Below are 19,947 nucleotides of genomic sequence, written 5' to 3' on the forward strand. Positions count from 1 at the left end.
TGCCTGGACTTCTGTGAAATAAATTCTGAGCGGTAAGGGGCCTAGCACAGAACTCTCTGGTATGCCAGTGGTGACTGGTCTTTTCCTAGAAGTGAAGTCACCCACTCTGAAAGTACATGTCCTGTCAGTGAGCCAGTTAGCTACCCATCTGGTAATATAGGGGTTAATTCCAAATTGGAGAGTTTCTCTACAATACCTGAGTGGGGGTTGTGTCAAATACCTTGGATAGGTCAAGATAGGTGGCATGCACTCTCGTTCACTTGTCCAGGGCCTTGGTGACTTTCTCGAAGAAGTCAACCATGTTTAATAGACATGATCTACCTTTAATGAATCTAAACTGGGTTGGGTCCAGAGTTTGGAGATTACCTCTGTCCGTATTAATAAGGTACGTAATGATTATTTCCATGGCCTTGTAGATAAGGCTAGTCAAGCTTATGGGCCTATAGTTATCAGGGTCGGTTGATGGTCCCCCTTTGTGCAGAGCTATTACTGTTGCTGTCCTCCATCCCACCAGAACATAGCCAGTTCTCAGGCTGTATGCTTTCTGAGGATCCCAAGGAACATTATAATTGTTACACTGTGTAATTTTCTAGCATCCCGAGGTACATTATAAATGTTATACTGTGCCATTTATGGAGATTGTTACGAATTACAAATGTTACACTGTATCATTTGTGAGCATCCTGATGAATCATAAATGTCACACTTTATCATTTGTGCAAGCACCCTGATTAATACTACAAATATTACCCAACCTAGCTTTCTATCTTTTGCTGGTAATCCATTAGGCTTTCATTTAAATTGAACAGATTACAAAAAAAAACTTGAGGCAGTTTTCTTGAGAGAGAGTCTTTGGCACAGACTGGGTGAAACACATTAAACACTATGTTAGATACCTGGATGATATATGTTGGTTATGGCATGGAACAGAGGTGGATTTTCAGAAACTTGTAAATTACATTAACTCTACCACTTCCTTTTTGACCTTTACACACTCGGTCAGTAACACTAGTTTGAACTATTTAGATGTAACTATAATCAAGGATTTCACCAATGGCAAGTTTGCTTCAAGAGTATACAGGAAACCCACATATTCTAATTCTTACCTACACTTTAGCAGTAGTCATCCTTTCTATCAAAAGAAAGGAATTATCAAAGGGCAACTAATCCATGCTTCTAGAATGTGTAGCACTGCGGAATACTTCTCAAACGAGGTTAGCTTTTTAGAAGAGAAATTTTGTGAAAGGGGCTACCCGGCCAAACTAATCAAGAATTTGGTCATGGAAATTTCCGCATGTAGAGAAGAAAAATACCCATCACTTTTAGGATGCATGTTACCGCAGGTGGTTAACTTGCATAAGAACACCCAGCAGCTAGAACAAACTAGTTACATACACACATTTTCCAGCAATTCTGACCTGATAGAGGAAACAATAACAAGGTATTGGCCAGTTCTTACATTGCATGATGATTTTTCAACAAAGGTTCCAACTAAACCCACATTTGTTAGACGCAGGGGTACTAACATGAAAGAGCTATTTGAAAGAAAAGAAATGACGAATACCACTGGTAGTAGATCCAAGAAAGGAACTTATAAATGTGGAATGTGCTAACAATGCACTGCTATGTTGAATGATCATAATATATACATCCCATCTAGGAAATATCTATTCAGGTCTAATGGGTATTTTAACTGCAATGCAAAATATGTTGTATATTTAGGCTCATGTATAAAATGTCAAAGTTTCTATATTGGGAAAACAGAAAGGACTCTAAAGAGAAGAATTTATGAGCATTTCTACAATATTTCCAAGAAAAAAGAGACCAATGCTTTTTATAAACACTCTTTGTCCTGCCCAGATATGGAAATCAAGTTCATTGTGTTAGACCAGATAACACCCGACAAGAGAGGGGGTGACTGGGAGACTAAATTGGAATATAGGGAGCTTATATGGCAACTAAGACTGGATGCAGCTAAATGGCCAGGGTTAAATGACTACACAAATTTAAGTAGTGTTCTAAACTAAGAAGAGTTAAATTATAGCATACAGCATTTAGTAAGAGATTATCAACATTACTTATTTGTATCAAATTATTTGTATTTTATATTTATAGTTATTCTGAGTATAGGGAATATAATCTATGTAACAACGTTTGAACACTTAATACTTGATTATTATTTTTATTTTTAATTCTTGTATTTTTAACATTTGATTTTTATCTATTACTATTTATTACTCACATCATTTATTCGTGGTACTCCATTGTAATATTTATTGCACACTAAACAGTGTTATAAGAATCAATCACTACAAATGTGGTTTCATGGGACATTAACATATAACAATATTTATTTATTTATACATGAATGCTTTGTGATTTTCAAATGATATATCTTTTAAATAACATATTTTTCAACTACAACATATTTAACAAAAGGTATTTTATTTAGGATTTTATGTATTTCATACAACATCTTGCTGTTTAATTTTAAATTGGTCACCAATTAATTTTAATTGTAACTTGACTGGTTTTAATTAACAAAGCACATGATCTCATTAAGAGACTTACAAATAAGGTTGTTCTGCCCTGCATTTTGACAAAGCTCAGTACTGTACTGAGCGAAAGCGCTTGAGAGAAGGATTTGGAGAAATTTATGTCGTGTGTTTGAGAGAAGGACTTGGAGAAATTTATGTTGTGTGTTTGAATAAACTTTTTGTGGAGATTACCTTTGGCTTCATCGCTGTTTCTTGCTGCTCTTCGCTGCCTTGGATTATACTTTTTACTTGAGAGAGAGTCTGCCAAAATATTTTTGGTGGTCAGTGTCCAAGAAGTAGTCACACTCCAGAATAAGTAACAAGGAAGATGTTGAAGATAGCTAATACTATACAGAGCAGAATCTACAGCTGCTTCCCTGAACAGTGCCGGAACCATTAACCAGAGATAATGTAATTCCATAAAATGTAGTGATAATGAACCATGTTATACATGTATGGTGGTTTCTTATGAGACCTAAAACACTCCAGGCATATTCTGACTACAGGTGAACAATACAATGCACAGTCCACAATACTATAGGGCAGGGGAGCTCTTTTAGGGAAGCATTGCACAATGACAGCTGAATGTTGTGGTGCAAAAAAACACCCGTGGCCAACTGATGCAGTAGGACACCATGGCTGTGGAGGGTCCCTATTAATTTGATGAAACTTTAGCTTGTTGAACTACAAAAGATCGACAGCTAAAGATCAAAACGTCCAAACTGCAAAGATTAACTAAGCAAAATTTTCCCATGGAAAGAATTCGCTTGGCCGTTACACAAAACAAAAACATTTCAACCTGAATTAAGTGGGGGCTTCACCCTCCACACCCCCCTTGTGGGGGCCTGTGCCCCCCACACCCCTCTAACTAAATATACTAACTCTGAGATCGCTCCACATGGGGGAAAGGACAAATTCCCATTAACAGTCAAGCAAATTCTTTCCCTGAGAAAAAATATGCTTAGCTGGCCATTGGCGGTTTGGCTGTTTCGATCTTTAGCTGTCAATCTTTTAAAGTTCAACAAGCTAAAGCTTCATCAAATTAATAGGGACCCACTGTGGATACTGATGTTATGTAAATAACAGTATAACTGTGAGAATTTCTGGAAGTCAAAGGTATATTAGTAACCACAATACAATGGAATGTTGGACTGCTGTCTGCAATGGGAGGGTGAGGAACAGGAATAGCCAGAGGTCATCAACTGGCCATACAATCATGAAAGTGTATACAGTCAAACTGGTCAGCCACAATGTCAATGGATATAGCAAAATATGCTACTCTCAGTCCATCATGCGGGGGATATGTTTTAAAATGTAACAAACAATATGTGTTGAAAAAAAGCAGAAAAAAAGTAGAGTGGGAGAAAGCAAAAGATAAATATAAATAAGAATTTGCCTGTTTTTGAAGTAGAATGGAATGCTGAAATACAATGCTGTCCATCACACTGAGCTGATATATACAATGACATTGCCAGTATATTGTACTGTAGCACAGAATATAATATTTGCCATACTTGTACTAGGTATGCCTTTTTTACTAGGAGACATGGTAAAGTTACTGTCAAGGGTGTGTCTAGCTGGGCACACCTCACTGTACAGGAATGCCTCACCAGTGTATACTTTCTCAATTATGCAATCAGGTGTAGATTTTGCCTTAGAAGAACTTGTTACATTCTCATTTGCACACAATACTGGAGGGAGCATGTAAGATTTCTTTCAGAATCACTTGTGTCAATACTTTCCACACAAGCTCAGGGGTAACACCATTCCTGAAGGTTTTGGAGTCTGGCTGCATGTCAGGGTTTTCTAGACTGTCAATGCCAACAAATTCTGAGCAAGCTCATTATTTATGGTGCCACTGGTATAGCCAAATCATTAGGAAAAAAATAAGCATGTGATGCCTTAAAGGTCAGGTTAACTTAGTTTATATATTGGTTGGCTGGCTGGCTGGCTGGCTGGCTGGTTGGTTGGTTGGTTAATTGGTTGGTTGGTTGGTTGGTTGGTTGGTTGGTTGGTTGGTTGGTTGGTTGGTTGGTTGGCTGGTTGGTTGGTTGGTTGGCTGGTTGGTTGGTTGGTTGGTTGGTTGGTTGGTTGGATGACTGGATGGTTGGTTTATATCTATTAACCATGGTAGAGAACTAATCCCACTAGACCATTTTTAGAGACCCACTGACAGAACAAAATCAGTAGAAAGAAATACAATAAAAGACTTTCAAAGTACAGAATTAACAGTTAAAGTAAAAGAAAGAGATATACAAAAAGTAGTATCTCATAAGCATTGTCATGTTATGTGTATAGGTGGAATTTATACCAACTCTACAATATTAACAGTTATAGTAGAGGAAGGAAACCGTTAGTATTGTTAAAGGATTCCTGTAGGTTTATACAATAAATATTTGAGACAACAACCTACTATATTTATATTGATCTATATATCTGTGTCTATGTCTCTACACACAGACACACACACACACACACACACACACACACACACACACACACACACACACACACACACACACACACACACACACACACACAGACACAGACACACACACACACACACACACAAACACAGGATTCTGTCTTGTTTTTGAAATAAAAGTGACGGACTCATTTATGCAATCATTACCTGCCGGCCATCCAGCCTTTCCCCAGAAGTATGAATTGCTAGCATGCCAGGAATTTCCCTTTTCCTCATGTTGATGACACTTTGGAGATGGTATACATATGTACTGAGGGATGGGGTGTACAGTTCCCCCTGCCAACATGTTGATGACACTTTGAAGATGGTATACATAAGTACAGAGGGATGGAGTGTGCAGTTCCCCCTGCAAACATGCTGATGACACTGTGGAGATGGTATACATAAGTACTGAGGGATGGGGTATGCAGTTCCCCCTGCCAACATGTTGATAACACTTTGGAGATGGTATACATAAGTACTGAGGGATGGGGTGTGCAGTTCCACCTGCCAACATGTTGATGACACTTTGGAGATGGTATACATAAGTACTGAGGGATGGGGTGTGCAGTTCCCCCTCTCAACATGTTGATGACACTTTGGAGATGGTATACATCAGTACTGAAGGATGGGGTGTACAGTTCCCCCTGCCAACATGTTGATGTCACTTTGGAGATGCTATACATAGGTACTGAAGGACGGGGTGTGCAGTTCTCCCTGCCAACATGTTGATGACACTTTGGAGATGGTATACATAAGTACTGAGGGATGGGATGTGTAGTTCCCCTGCCAACATGTTGATGACACTTTGGAGATGGTATACATAAGTACTGAGGGATGGGGTGCGCAGTTCTCCCTGCCAACATGTTAATGACACTTTGGAGATGGTATACATAAGTACTGAGGGATGGGGTGTGCTGTTCCCCCTGCCAACATGTTGATGACACTTTGGAGATGGTTTACATAAGTACTGAGGCATGGGGTGTGCAGTTCTCCCTGCCAACATGTTGATGACACTTTGGAGATGGTATACATAAGTACTGAGGGATGGGGTGTGCAGTTCTCCCTGCCAACATGTTGATGACACTTTGGAGATGGTATACAAAAGTACTGAGGGGTGGGGTGTGCAATTCCGCCTGCCAACATTTTGATGACAATTTGGAGATGGTATACATAAGTACTGAAAGATGGGGTGCGCAGTTCCCCCTGCCAACATGCTTATGACACTTTGGAGATGGTATACATAAGTACTGAGGGATGGGATGTGCAGTTCGCCCTGCCAACATGTTGATGACACTTTGGAGATGGTATACATAAGTACTGAGTAATGGGGTGCGCAGTTCCCCCTGACAACATGTTGATGACACTTTGGAGGTGGTATACATCAGTACTGAGGGATGGGGTGTGCAGTTCCCCCTGCCAACATGTTGATGTCACTTTGGAGATGGTATACATAAGTACTGAGGGATGGGATGTGCAGTTCGCCCTGCCAACATGTTGATGACACTTTGGAGATGGTATACATAAGTACTGAGTAATGGGGTGTGCAGTTCCCCCTGACAACATGTTGATGACACTTTGGAGGTGGTATACATCAGTACTGAGGGATGGGGTGTGCAGTTCCCCCTGCCAACATGTTGATGTCACTTTGGAGATGGTATACATAACTACTGAGGCATGGGGTGTGCAGTTCTCCCTGCCAACATGTTGATGACACTTTGGAGATGGTATACATAAGTACTGAGGGATGGGGTGTGCAGCTCTCCCTGCCAACATGTTGATGACACTTTGGAGATGGTATACATAAGTACTGAGGGGTGGGGTTTGCAATTCCACCTGCCAACATGTTGATGACAATTTGGTGATGGTAAACATAAGGACTGAGGGATGGGGTGTGCAGTTCCCTCTGCCAACATGATGATGACACTTTGGAGATGGTATACATAAGTACTGACAGATGGGATGTACAGTTCGCCCTGACAACATGTTGATGACACTTTGGAGATGGTATACATAAGTACTGACAGATGGGGTGTGCGGTTCCCCCTGCCAACATGTTGATGACAATTTGGAGATGGTATACATAAGTACTGAGGGATGGGGTGTGCAGTTCTCCCTGCCAACATGTTGATGACACTTTGGAGATGGTATACATAAGTACTGAGGGATGTGGTGTGCAGTTCGCCCTGCCAACATGCTGATGACACTTTGGAGATGGTATACATAAGTACTGAAGGATGGGGTGTGCAGTTCCCCCTGCCAACATGTTGATGACACTTTGGAGATGGTATACATAAGTACTGAGGGATGGGGTGTGCAGTTCGCCCTGCCAACATGTTGATGACACTTTGGAGATGGTATACATACGTACTGAGGGATGGGGTGTACAGTTCCCCCTGCCAACATGTTGAAGACACTTTGAAGATGGTATACATAAGTACTGAGGGATGGGGTGTGCAGTTCCCCCTGCGAACATGTTGATGACACTTTGGAGATGGTATACATAAGTACTAAGGGATGGGGTGTGCAGTTCCCACTGCCAACATGCTGATGACACTTTGGAGATGGTATACATCAGTACTGAGGGATGGGGTGTGCAGTTCCCCCTGTCAACATGTTGATGACACTTTGGAGATGGTTGGTGTGTGCATTTCCCCGTGCCAACATACTGATGACACTTTGGATATGGTATACATAAGTACTGAGGGATGGGGTGTGCAGTTCCCCCCGCCAGCATGTTGATGACACTTTGGAGATAATTGGGCTGTGCAGTTCCGCTGCCAACATGTTGATGACACGTTGGAGATGGTTGGGGTGTGCATTTCCCCCTACTAACATGTTGATGACACTTTGGAGATGGTTGGGGTGTGCGGTTCCCCCTGCCAACATGTGGATGACACTTTGGAGATGGTATACATAAGTACTGAGGGATGGGGTGTGCAGCTCCCCCTGCCAACATGTTGATGACACTTTGGAGATGATATACATAAGTACTGAAGGATGGGGTGTGCGTTTCCCCTGCCAACATGCTGATGACACTTTGGAGATGGTATACATAAGTCCTGCAGGATGGTGTGTGCAGTTTCTCCTGCCAACATGCTGATGACAATTTGGAGATGGTATACATAAGTACTGAGGGATGGAGTGTGCAGTTCCCCCTGCCAACATACTGATGACACTTTAGAGATGGTAAACATAAGTACTGGGGGATGGGGTGCGCAGTTCCCCCTGCCAAGATGTTGATGACACGTTGGAGATGGTATACATAAGTACTGACGGATGGGGTGTGCAGTTTCCCCTGCCAACATGTTGATGACACTTTGGAGATGGTATACATCAGTACTGAGGGATGGGGTGTGCAGTTCCCCCTGCCAACATGTTGATGTCACTTTGGAGATGGTATACATAAGTACTGAGGGATGGGGTGTGCAGTTCCCCCTGTCAACATGTTGATGACACTTTGGAGATGGTATACATAAGTACTGAGAGTTGGGGTGTGCAGTTCCCCCTGCGAACATGTTGATGACACTTTGGAGATGGTATACATAAGTGCTGAGGGATGGGGTGTGTAGTTCCCCCTGCCAACATGTTGATGACACTTTGGAGATGGTATACATAAGTACTGAGGGTGGGGTGTTCAGTTCCCTCTGCCAACATGCTGATGACACTTTGGAGATGATATACATAAGTACTGAGGGATGGAGTATACCATCTCCAAAGATGTGCCTTTCCCCCTGCCAACATGCTGATGACACTTTGGAGATGGTATACATAAGTACTGAGGGATGGGGTGTGCAGTTCCCCCTGCAAACATGTTGATGACACTTTGGAGATGGTATACATAAGTACAGAGGGATGGAGTGTGCAGTTCCCCCTGCAAACATGCTGATGACACTGTGGAGATGGTATACATAAGTACTGAGGGATGGGGTATGCAGATCCCCCTGCCAACATGTTGATAACACTTTGGAGATGGTATACATAAGTACTGAGGGATGGGGTGTGCAGTTCCACCTGCCAACATGTTGATGACACTTTGGAGATGGTATACATCAGTACTGAAGGATGGGGTGTACAGTTCCCCCTGCCAACATGTTGATGTCACTTTGGAGATGCTATACATAAGTACTGAAGGACGGGGTGTGCAGTTCTCCCTGCCAACATGTTGATGACACTTTGGAGATGGTATACATAAGTACTGAGGGATGGGATGTGTAGTTCCCCTGCCAACATGTTGATGACACTTTGGAGATGGTATACATAAGTACTGAGGGATGGGGTGCGCAGTTCTCCCTGCCAACATGTTGATGACACTTTGGAGATGGTATACATAAGTACTGAGGGATGGGGTGTGCTGTTCCCCCTGCCAACATGTTGATGACACTTTGGAGATGGTTTACATAAGTACTGATGCATGGGGTGTGCAGTTCTCCCTGCCAACATGTTGATGACACTTTGGAGATGGTATACATAAGTACTGAGGGATGGGGTGTGCAGTTCTCCCTGCCAACATGTTGATGACACTTTGGAGATGGTATACATAAGTACTGAGGGGTGGGGTGTGCATTTCCGCCTGCCAACATGTTGATGACAATTTGGAGATGGTATACATAAGTACTGAAGGATGGGGTGCGCAGTTCCCCCTGCCAACATGCTGATGACACTTTGGAGATGGTATACATAAGTACTGAGGGATGGGGTGTGGAGTTCCCCCTGCCAACATGTTGATGACACTTTGGAGATGGTATACATAAGTTCTGAGGGATGGGATGTGCAGTTTGCCCTGCCAACATGTTGATGACACTTTGGAGATGGTATACATAAGTACTGAGTAATGGGGTGTGCAGTTCCCCCTGACAACATGTTGATGACACTTTGGAGGTGGTATACATCAGTACTGAGGGATGGGGTATGCAGTTCCCCCTGCCAACATGTTGATGTCACTTTGGAGATGGTATACATAAGTACTGAGGGATGGGATGTGCAGTTCGCCCTGCCAACATGTTGATGACACTTTGGAGATGGTATACATAAGTACTGAGTAATGGGGTGTGCAGTTCCCCCTGACAACATGTTGATGACACTTTGGAGGTGGTATACATCAGTACTGAGGGGTGGGGTTTGCAATTCCGCCTGCCAACATGTTGATTTCACTTTGGAGATGGAATACATAAGTAATGAGGGATGGGGTGTGCAGTTCTCCCTGCCAACATGATGATGACACTTTGGAGATGGTATACATAAGTACTGACAGATGGGATGTACAGTTCGCCCTGACAACATGTTGATGACACTTTGGAAACGGTATACATATGTACTGACAGATGGAGTGTGCGGTTCCCCCTGCCAACATGTTGATGACAATTTGGAGATGGTATACATAAGTACTGAGGGATGGGGTGTGCAGTTCGCCCTGCCAACATGTTGATGACACTTTGGAGATGGTATACATAAGTACTGAAGGATGGGGTGTGCAGTTCACCCTGCCAACATGTTGATGACACTTTGGAGATGGTATACATAAGTACTGAGGGATGGGGTGTGCAGTTCACCCTGCCAATATGTTGATGACACTTTGGAGATGGTATACATACGTACTGAGGGATGGGGTGTACAGTTCCCCCTGCCAACATGTTGAAGACACTTTGAAGATGGTATACATAAGTACTGAGGGATGGGGTGTGCAGTTCCCCCTGTGAACATGTTGATGACACTTTGGAGATGGTATACATAAGTTCTGAGGGATGGGGTGTGCAGTTCCCCCTGCCAACATGCTGATGACACTTTGGAGATGGTATACATCAGTACTGAGGGATGGGGTGTGCAGTTCCCCCTGTCAACATGTTGATGACACTTTGGAGATGGTTGGTGTGTGCATTTCCCCGTGCCAACATGCTGATGACACTTTGGATATGGTATACATAAGTACTGAGGGATGGGGTATGCAGTTCCCCCTGCCAGCATGTTGATGACACTTTGGAGATAATTGGGCTGTGCAGTTCCGCTGCCAACATGTTGATGACACGTTGGAGATGGTTGGGGTGTGCAGTTCCCCCTACCAACATGTTGATGACACTTTGGAGATGGTTGGGGTGTGCAGTTCCCCCTGCCAACATGTGGATGACACTTTGGAGATGGTATACATAAGTACTGAGGGATGGTGTGTGCAGCTCCCCCTGCCAACATGTTGATGACACTTTGGAGATGATATACATAAGTACTGAAGGATGGGGTGTGCGTTTCCCCTGCCAACATGCTGATGACACTTTGGAGATGGTATACATAAGTCCTGCAGGATGGGGTGTGCAGTTTCCCCTGCCAACATGCTGATGACAATTTGGAGATGGTATACATAAGTACTGAGGGATGGAGTGTGCAGTTCCCCCTGCCAACATACTGATGACACTTTAGAGATGGTAAACATAAGTTCTGGGGGATGAGGTGTGGAGTTCCCCCTGCCAAGATGTTGATGACACGTTGGAGATGGTATACATAAGTACTGATGGATGGGGTGTGCAGTTTCCCCTGCCAACATGTTGATGACACTTTGGAGATGGTATACATCAGTACTGAGGGATGGGGTGTGCACTTCCCCCTGCCAACATGTTGATGTCACTTTGGAGATGGTATACATAAGTACTGAGGGTGGGGTGTTCAGTTCCCTCTGCCAACATGCTGATGACATTTTGGAGATGATATACATAAGTACTGAAGGATGGGGTGTGCCTTTCCCCCTGCCAACATGCTGATGACACTTTGGAGATGGTATACATAAGTACTGAGGGATGGGGTGTGCAGTTCCCCCTGTGAACATGTTGATAACACTTTGGAGATGGTATACATAAGTACTGAGGGATGGAGTGTGCAGTTCCCCCTGACAACATGCTGATGACACTTTAGAGATGGTATACATAAGTACTGGGGGATGGGGTGTGCAGTTCCCCCTGCCATCATTTTGATGACACATTGGAGATGGTATGCATAAGTCCTGAGGGATGGGGTGTGCAGTTTCCCCTGCCAACATGTTGATGACACTTTGGAGATGGTATACATAAGTACTGAGGGATGGGGTGTGCAGTTCCCCCTGACAACAAGCTGATGACACTTTAGAGATGGTATACATAAGTACTGAGGGATGGGGTGTGCAGTTCCCCCTGCCAACATGCTGATGACACTTTGGAGATGGTATACATAAGTACTGAGGGATGGAGTGTGCAGTTCCCCCTGACAACAAGCTGATGACACTTTAGAGATGGTATACATAAGTACTGAGGGATGGGGTGTGCAGTTCCCCCTGCAAACATGTTGATGGCACTTTGGAGATGGTATACATAAGTACTGGGGGATGGGGTGTGCAGTTCCCCCTGCCAACATTTTGATGACACATTGGAGATGGTATGCATAAGTTCTGAGGGATGGGGTGTGCACTTTCCCCTGCCAACATGTTGATGACACTTTGGAGATGGTGTACATAAGTACTGAGGGATGGAGTGTGCAGTTCCCCCTGACAACAAGCTGATGACACTTTAGAGATGGTATACATAAGTACTGAGGGATGGGGTGTGCAGTTCCCCCTGCAAACATGTTGATGGCACTTTGGAGATGGTATACATAAGTACTGAGGGATGGGGTGTACAGTTCCCCCTGCCAACATGTTGATGACACTTTGGAGATGGTATACATCAGTACTGAGGGATGGGGTGTGCAGTTCCCCCTGCCAACATGCTGATAACACTTTGGAGATGGTATAACATAAGTACTGCGGGATGGAGTGTGCAGTTCCCCCTGCCAACATCAGTTTGTTTGTGTCTTTCGGCTTTTCCCTGTTAGGGATTGCCACAGCAGAACTCTGGTCCGCTAATGATTGGCAGTAGAGTTTTACGTACTGGCTTGCCAGGCCTAATGCACAACCTTCAATGAAGGAATGCCCATTCCCGCATGTCGCCACATAGAAGATGGTCTAACTGAGAATCGAATGGGCAATGTTTAACTGTGAGGTGACAACGCTACCGCAGCACCACCACCACCCCTGCCAAGATCAGTAAAAATCCTTTTTCTTGTGTTTTTTTGTCTCTCCCAAATGCTGTTTACATTCAGGAGGTTTTGCTCATTTGTGATCTCATTTCTGATACATTTTTTTTTTATTTTACTGTTCCAGAATAAAAAGTACAATATAAAGGCCAGGGCATATCAAGGAAGAAATTGGTGGCTGCACCATAGGAATCGTTTGCTGTACATGAAGTTTTGGTAGTAAGAAGACAGAAGCTGCTAAGATGGGGCAAGTGTTAACATGGTGGATTGTTGATAAAGCATTCACAGGTAGCCATTTTCTGGATGTGTTTCACTAATCCTTGTACAAAGACATAGGAGCTGCTGTTCTGAAGAGGGAGAGGGACAGGGAGAAACTCCAACAATCTAGCGTTAGAATGGAGAAGCTGTGTTTGTTTTTTTTTAGTCTGCAAAGTGGAATTTGGAGAGAGGTGGTGTAGTCATTTTGAGAACATAGGTTACAGCTGCATTGTCTTACTTTAAGATGACTTATGAATAGGTCTTCTCTAGTCAGTCTGCAAAATAGTGAACCTAGTAATAGATCTGATTGTTGTTTAACTGGAAGGTATTTAGCTTTTAATAAAAGATGACAGTGATGTTTGAGCTAAGATCTTGAGTCCAGAAATCTTGTAATCTGTTGTAAGTTTATTTTTTTGTTTTTTGAAAACTGTTGCAATTAGGGGGAGTCCATACTCAAGCTGATCCATTAGAACTTTTCTTACTTATAGCAGTCCTGCTTTTTAGTGAAAGCAAGTGAGAGATTTTTCTGGGCCTACAAAAAAAGTCTGTTGATTTTGTTTCTTGTCATTCTAATGGAAGTTTCTTCTTGGGCTGAGTAAAAGTCCGAGGTAGCAGAATGACTTCTTAGTTTCACTGGGAAGATTAATATTATTTTTTTAACTTTAAGGTTAGCTGACATTTAGAAATGCAAGAGTAAAGGTTGATTAAGTTTGACTCTACTAACTGTTTAATTATGTCAAGACAGGTGTCTAATTATAAATAGCATAAGGGGTGTGCTACACTCCTGGCTGTGTTATCCTTTGGCTGAGACATTAAACAGACGTCCCATCTGCTTGAGCAGATGGATACAAAAGAACCCACTGCACCTACCGAGGATGGGAAGCAATCTGATGCCTATGCCAAATTTTTCCTAGCAATATAAATACCACCTTGGGTGTTCCCTGAAAAGAGGACACTAGCCTAGTGGAACTAACCCAGTCAACAAAAGAATAAATAAACTAATAAAAGCAAAACAGACAAACAAGCACATCATCTGTGAAGGAGAGATCTAAGCAAAGGTTATTGTTCAATATAGAAAAAGGAGGGGAGAAAGGCTTGAACCGTATGGTACATATTTGTTGAGAGGAGAAGTGATACAGAAAGATGTAGTGTCAGCACATGGGCTTCTTAAACCTGTAGTTAGAAGAGTTTGTGAAATCCAAGGAATTGTTATGGCTAGGCTTGTATAGGCCCTAGGGCTGATAGCCTAGTACCAACCTATAAACCTATAAAGCAGGTTATAGTTCACTAAGTCAGTTGTCCTGGTATGATCAGTGATTAGAGTATGTCATCTGTCTGGGTCCAGATTGTTGCAATAGTGATTTTCCCTGTCTGGAATTTTGTGGACAAAAGTTTGCATTTGTCAATTGATTTACTTATTTGTCATTTCTTTACTGGGAAAGTCCGACGGGGCATGAATCTCGTTTTCAGTGGACGCCTGGGGAGAAAAAAATTCAACACACATATTTCAATTAATAAACTACATAATATTATCCTATGAAGTGCAGTAACAACTAGTAGAATTGATATACAGGATAAATAAAAGTCATATCAAAAAATCATTAAGTGAATATTGAAAAACAATCATAGGATATTGATCATCTAAGAAAGTACAATCAATAGTGATAACCAATGGTAAAGTTGTTCAGCATTTTCAATATGGGCAAAAGACTAAAAGAAAGGAAAGGAATTTAGAATTTGAGGGGAGATTAGGAAATGGAGTTAAAGTAGGGAGCTATCAGGGAAGTAACTGGTGCATTGGCTAATAGGAGAAGGGAGGAAAGAAAGGAAAAGAAAGGTAAAGGAAAGGAAAAAGGGGAAGGGAAAGGAAAGGAAAAGGAAAAGGAAATGGAAAAGGGGAAAGGAAAGGAAAAGGAAAAGAAAGGAAAAGGAAAGGGAAATGGGAAAGGAAAGGAAAAAGGGGAAGGGAAAGGGAAATGGGAAAGGAAAGGAAAAAGGGGAAGGGAAAGGAAAGGAAAAGGAAAGGAAAACGGGGAAGGGAAAGGAAAAGAAAGGAAAAAGAAAAGGAAAATGAAAAGGAAAACAAATGAAAATGAAAAGGAAAAGGAAAGGAAAGGAAAGGAAAGGGAAAAGGAAAAGAAAATGAAAAAGGGGAAAGAAAAGGAAAGACAAGGGAAATGAAAGGAAAGGAAAAAGGAGAAAGGAAAGAAAAGGGAAAAGGAAAAGGAAAATGAAAATGAAAGGAAAGGAAAAGGGAAAGGAAAAGGAAAGGAAAAAGGGGAAAGAAAAGGGGGAGGAGAAGAGCAAGGGAAATAGAAGATGAAGAAGGAAAAGAAAAAAGGTGGAAGGAAGAGAGTGGAGAAAAAGGAAGAGAAGAAAAGAATAACAGGTAGTGTCAGCCTGGTGTAAGACATGTACAGAGCCAGGAGTTAAGGAGAAATCTCTTTAGAGACTGTTTGAATGTGTGACTACATGGCATTGCTCTAATATCTGTAGGAATACTGTTCCAGACCTCGGCTACTGAGTAGGAATACAGGCAGTGACCGATTTTTTGGTTTATGGATTTCAAGGAGGTGTTTTAAGATGAAGAGGGCGATTAGGGAGGTAATGGTTAAGAATGGTGCTGGTTGCTGGGCAGGATGAGGATTTGTGTACCATTTTATAAGCAAGGAGGAGTTGGGTGAACTTGAGGTAGTGAGGTAACGCAAGCCAATTTAAATATCTGAGTGTGGAGCAATGGTGGGAATTGTATGACTCATTGGCTGCAAATCTAGCTACTTTATTATAAGAGAGACCAAGTTTTGATATTAGGGTGATCTGAGTATTTGTGAAAATGGCTGAGGCATAAAGTAGCGAAGGTTGGAGGTATGTATTAACTAGAGTAACTCTTGAGGAGTTGGTAAGGAATCTTTTTAATCTATAGAGCATGCCCAGTTTGTGGCGTGTTGTTTTTATGCACTTTTGAATTTGAAGATCAAATTTCAGTTGATCATGTATTATGACACTAAGTAACTTTGTGAGAGTACAACTTCAATTTCAGTATTGTTGTGAGAGGATATTTTGAAGGTGTCTTTTATGTGTATTTGAGATTTAGGGAGAAGTAAGAACAGTTTTGTTTTATTTGGATTTGGGAAAAGTTGATTGTCACTGAGCCAGCTTTCAATAGAGTTGAGAGCCTGCTGAATGTAGATTGTAACTGGGAAGGACTATTAGGTGAGCAAATGACTTCAGTCCACCTCATGTTGTATAAGTGTAGCTTGTTAGGAGGATATATGTAGATTATTTATAAGTATATTAAAAAGGAGAAGACCAAGTACAGAGCCTTGTGTGATAGCTGTATTAACTGGGAGAAAAGATGAGTAAGTAGAGTGCCATTTAACTGACTATAGCCAGTTAGGTAGCTAGAGAACCAAGTGATTCTTAGACTGGAAAAGTCTACAGCAGACATTTTTGCGAGTAGTTTGGTATCAAAATCTTTAAAGAGATCTAAAAAGAAGGAAGAAACAAAATTGTTGTTGGGAAAAGCCATGTTGGGTACAGGTTAATAAATTTCCTTGGAGGAAGTATGGTAAATGTTGTTTCTGAATACATTTTTCTAAGACCTTGGAAAGAAGGGACAAGATTGCAGTTGGTCTAAAGTTTATTTCAGTGCAGTGGAATCTCCCCCTTTATGAACAGGAATGATGTCAATTTTTTCCAGAGAGATTGGACATATGACTCACAAATGCATTGATTGATCAAGACAGAATGAGTAGGCAAAACAGGGGACAGCAATCTTTAGATATTCATAAGGGAGACTGTCTACAGAGGGTGAACAAGGCTTAAGTTTGTGTAATCATTTGTATATAGGAAGTAGAGACAGATTTTAAGTTGAAAAAGGCATTGTTAGAGCTTTGAAGTTTATCAGGGGTAGCATGATTCTGTAGGCAGTTTTGGGCGATGGTAGCTATTGACTCTGTAAAGTGGGCGATAAATTTAGAAGGAGATTCTAAGGGCGAGATGTCTGGACAAGGGTTCAGGGTACTAGGAGTCTCAGGATATAATATTTTCCTGATAGTGGACCGACATTTTGGGGGATTGTGTTTTTTGGTTATCCTGGGGGTTGAAGTAATAATACTTCTAATCAGCACTAACTTGTTTTTTGTCATGTTTTGAAGTTGTCTGTAGGTTTGTAGGTGAGCTTGGGATTTATATGTTTGCCACTTTCTCCAAGCTATGTCTCTGTTATAAATTAATTCTCTACTAGAAGGGGATAGCCAGAATGACTGGATGAATTTAACTCTCTTTTTTCTAACAGGAGTGATGCCATTGAGAATGCTGTTGTTGTTGTGTCTTTCGGATTTTCCCGGTTAGGGGTCACCACAGCGGAACTCCGGTCCGCTAATGATTGGTAGTAGATTTTTACATGCCGAGTTGCCGGCCCTGACGCACAACCTTCAATGAAGGTACGCCCATTCACGCATGTCTCCACACAGAAGACGCTCTAGCTGAGAATCAAATGGGACAACGTCTTACTGTGAGGCGACAACGCTACCGCAGCACATCAAGAAATATTGTATTAAATTTTAGAACAGCATTATTCAGCGGTTGGGAATGGAGGATGGACCAATTAATGTTATTAAGTATGTCATTAAAGATCTTGGAATAGAAATTTGAGAGATTACAACTGTCTTTATAAAGATACTGCTTGATATGGTAAGTTGCTAGTCTGTGAACACAGTGGGAATATGATCATTGAGGGATTCTACTTCTTTGGAGAATCATAAAAGTCTGCATTTGAGACTAGGATCCAGTCCAGAGTAGTCCCAGTGTTATTAGCTTTGTTAAAGTGAGTATGGGAAGTTATGCATTGTTTGAAACCATATAGATTGATACTAGTGGAAGGGTTGTCTGATGTAAATGGTTGCCAGTTAATATTGACATCACCAGGAATTATTATTTCATGAGAAATGGAACTAGATACCCAGTGTAGGATGTCTTCCAGAATAGGGATGTTATTTCCTAGGGGAATATATAGGGCAATTATACATAGTGTTTTATGCTCATTTAATTTACAGTGAGAGACAGAGAGGAATTTAGGTAGAGAAACAGAAGAAGGAGAGACAGAGTTATGGTTAGAGAACACAATTACTCCGCCACCACCTTTTTTATTTAATTTGTCAGAGTGGATGATAGTATAGCCAGGGGCAGAATTTCAGAGTCTTTTATATGTGGTTTGAGTCAAGTTTCTGTACAAATAATAATGTCTGGGGAGTAATGAGTGATCCAAGAATGGAATTCAGAGACTGTTTACTATACTTTAAATATATATTGTTATAATTTTCAAAATTTTAGTAGATATTGTTACATTAGAAGAGGGAGTAGATAGAGAAGAGATGCAGTTGGGACCTGGGTTTGGGTGGACATCGCCAGATAACATGATCTTTTTGCAGTATGTATAAACTAGTGAGTGTAACAGTATAGTCATTTGGAGATTATTATCTTCTCAAATGAAGATAAAATTGATATGGGGTCTAAGGTCCAAGGCTTCACCTAGATATGAAATTTTAGAAAGCAGTTTAATTATAGATTTTTCAAGAGCATAATGTTTTGTGAAATAGAAAAGTTGCAAATATTGTGGAGAGACTGTGTGTGTGTGTGTGTGTGTGTGTGTGTGTGTGTGTGTGTGTGTGTGTGTGTGTGTGTGTGTGTGTGTGTGTGTGTGTATGCGTGGAGGCACATGTGCTTTTGTGTATGTGTGTGATTGTGTGTGTGAGAGAGAGAGAGAGAGACTGTGTGTGTGTGTGTGTGTGTGTGTGTGTGTGTGTGTGTGTGTGTGTGTGTGTGTGTGTGTGTGTGTGTGTATGTGTGTGTGTGTGTGTGTGTGTGTGTGTGTGTGTGTGTGTGTGTGTGTGTGAGAGAGAAAGTTTATGTACATCCATTTCAACATTCCTTTGTCTCTGTAATTATACACAGCCTTTTATACACTCATAAATAAATGTGACAACAAAGCTTACAAATGAATTCAGTCTATTCTTTCCTATTTCATATATATTACTTAATACTGACTAAGAGTAGTTCAAAATTTTCTCAAAATCATGTAGAAGTCAAGTGGATAATAAAAGACAAAATCATCACCTGGCACTTACATTTCAGCATAAGAAAAAATGTACTTTAATGAACCACCATTTTATTTAGAATCAAAGGATACAACACAAGGAAGCCATTATTTGCACGGCTGTCAGTATCACCCTTAAAGGAGCCAGGTACACTTCATATCCCGTTACAGAGACACGGTATGTCAGTAATGTCTGAATGATGATGTAAATAAGGCCAAATGCGAATGATAGGGCGGCACCCAAGTAATGTATTATCATTAAGGTTCTAGGCTGTAGGAGAAGAAGAAAAACATGTACTTCAGAAGAAAGTATATTATATACACAGAAGTATGCAAACACAAACACTCACAGATACACAGAAACACACACATGCACGTGCGCGCACACACACACACACACACACACACACACACACACACACACACACACACACACACACACACACAATCTCTCTTGCATGAATGCATTTGGTTGAGTATCACACATAGAATGGCCAGTTTTCAAACTCATTAACAATAACATTTCTTCAAGGCATATACAAATGCACTTATCAAAAATC

General features: G+C 41.6%; 1 protein-coding gene across 2 annotated transcripts in view; it reads right to left on the reverse strand.

The window, feature by feature from the left end:
• Positions 1 to 19,947, reverse strand: part of LOC122788856 (transmembrane protein 150A-like) — a 738,717-nt gene that overhangs the window by 11,803 nt on the left and 706,967 nt on the right. For both annotated transcript variants that reach the window (XM_044055755.1, XM_044055754.1), the window contains one exon: positions 19,481 to 19,658. In XM_044055755.1, the coding sequence (XP_043911690.1) occupies positions 19,481 to 19,658 (178 nt within the window). The remainder of the gene's footprint in view (positions 1 to 19,480; positions 19,659 to 19,947) is intronic.

The sequence above is a fragment of the Protopterus annectens genome, chromosome 14.part0 (assembly GCF_019279795.1).
Source record: "Protopterus annectens isolate FY-2018-M chromosome 14.part0, PAN1.0, whole genome shotgun sequence".
In the NCBI taxonomy this organism is placed as follows: Eukaryota; Metazoa; Chordata; order Ceratodontiformes; family Protopteridae; genus Protopterus; species Protopterus annectens.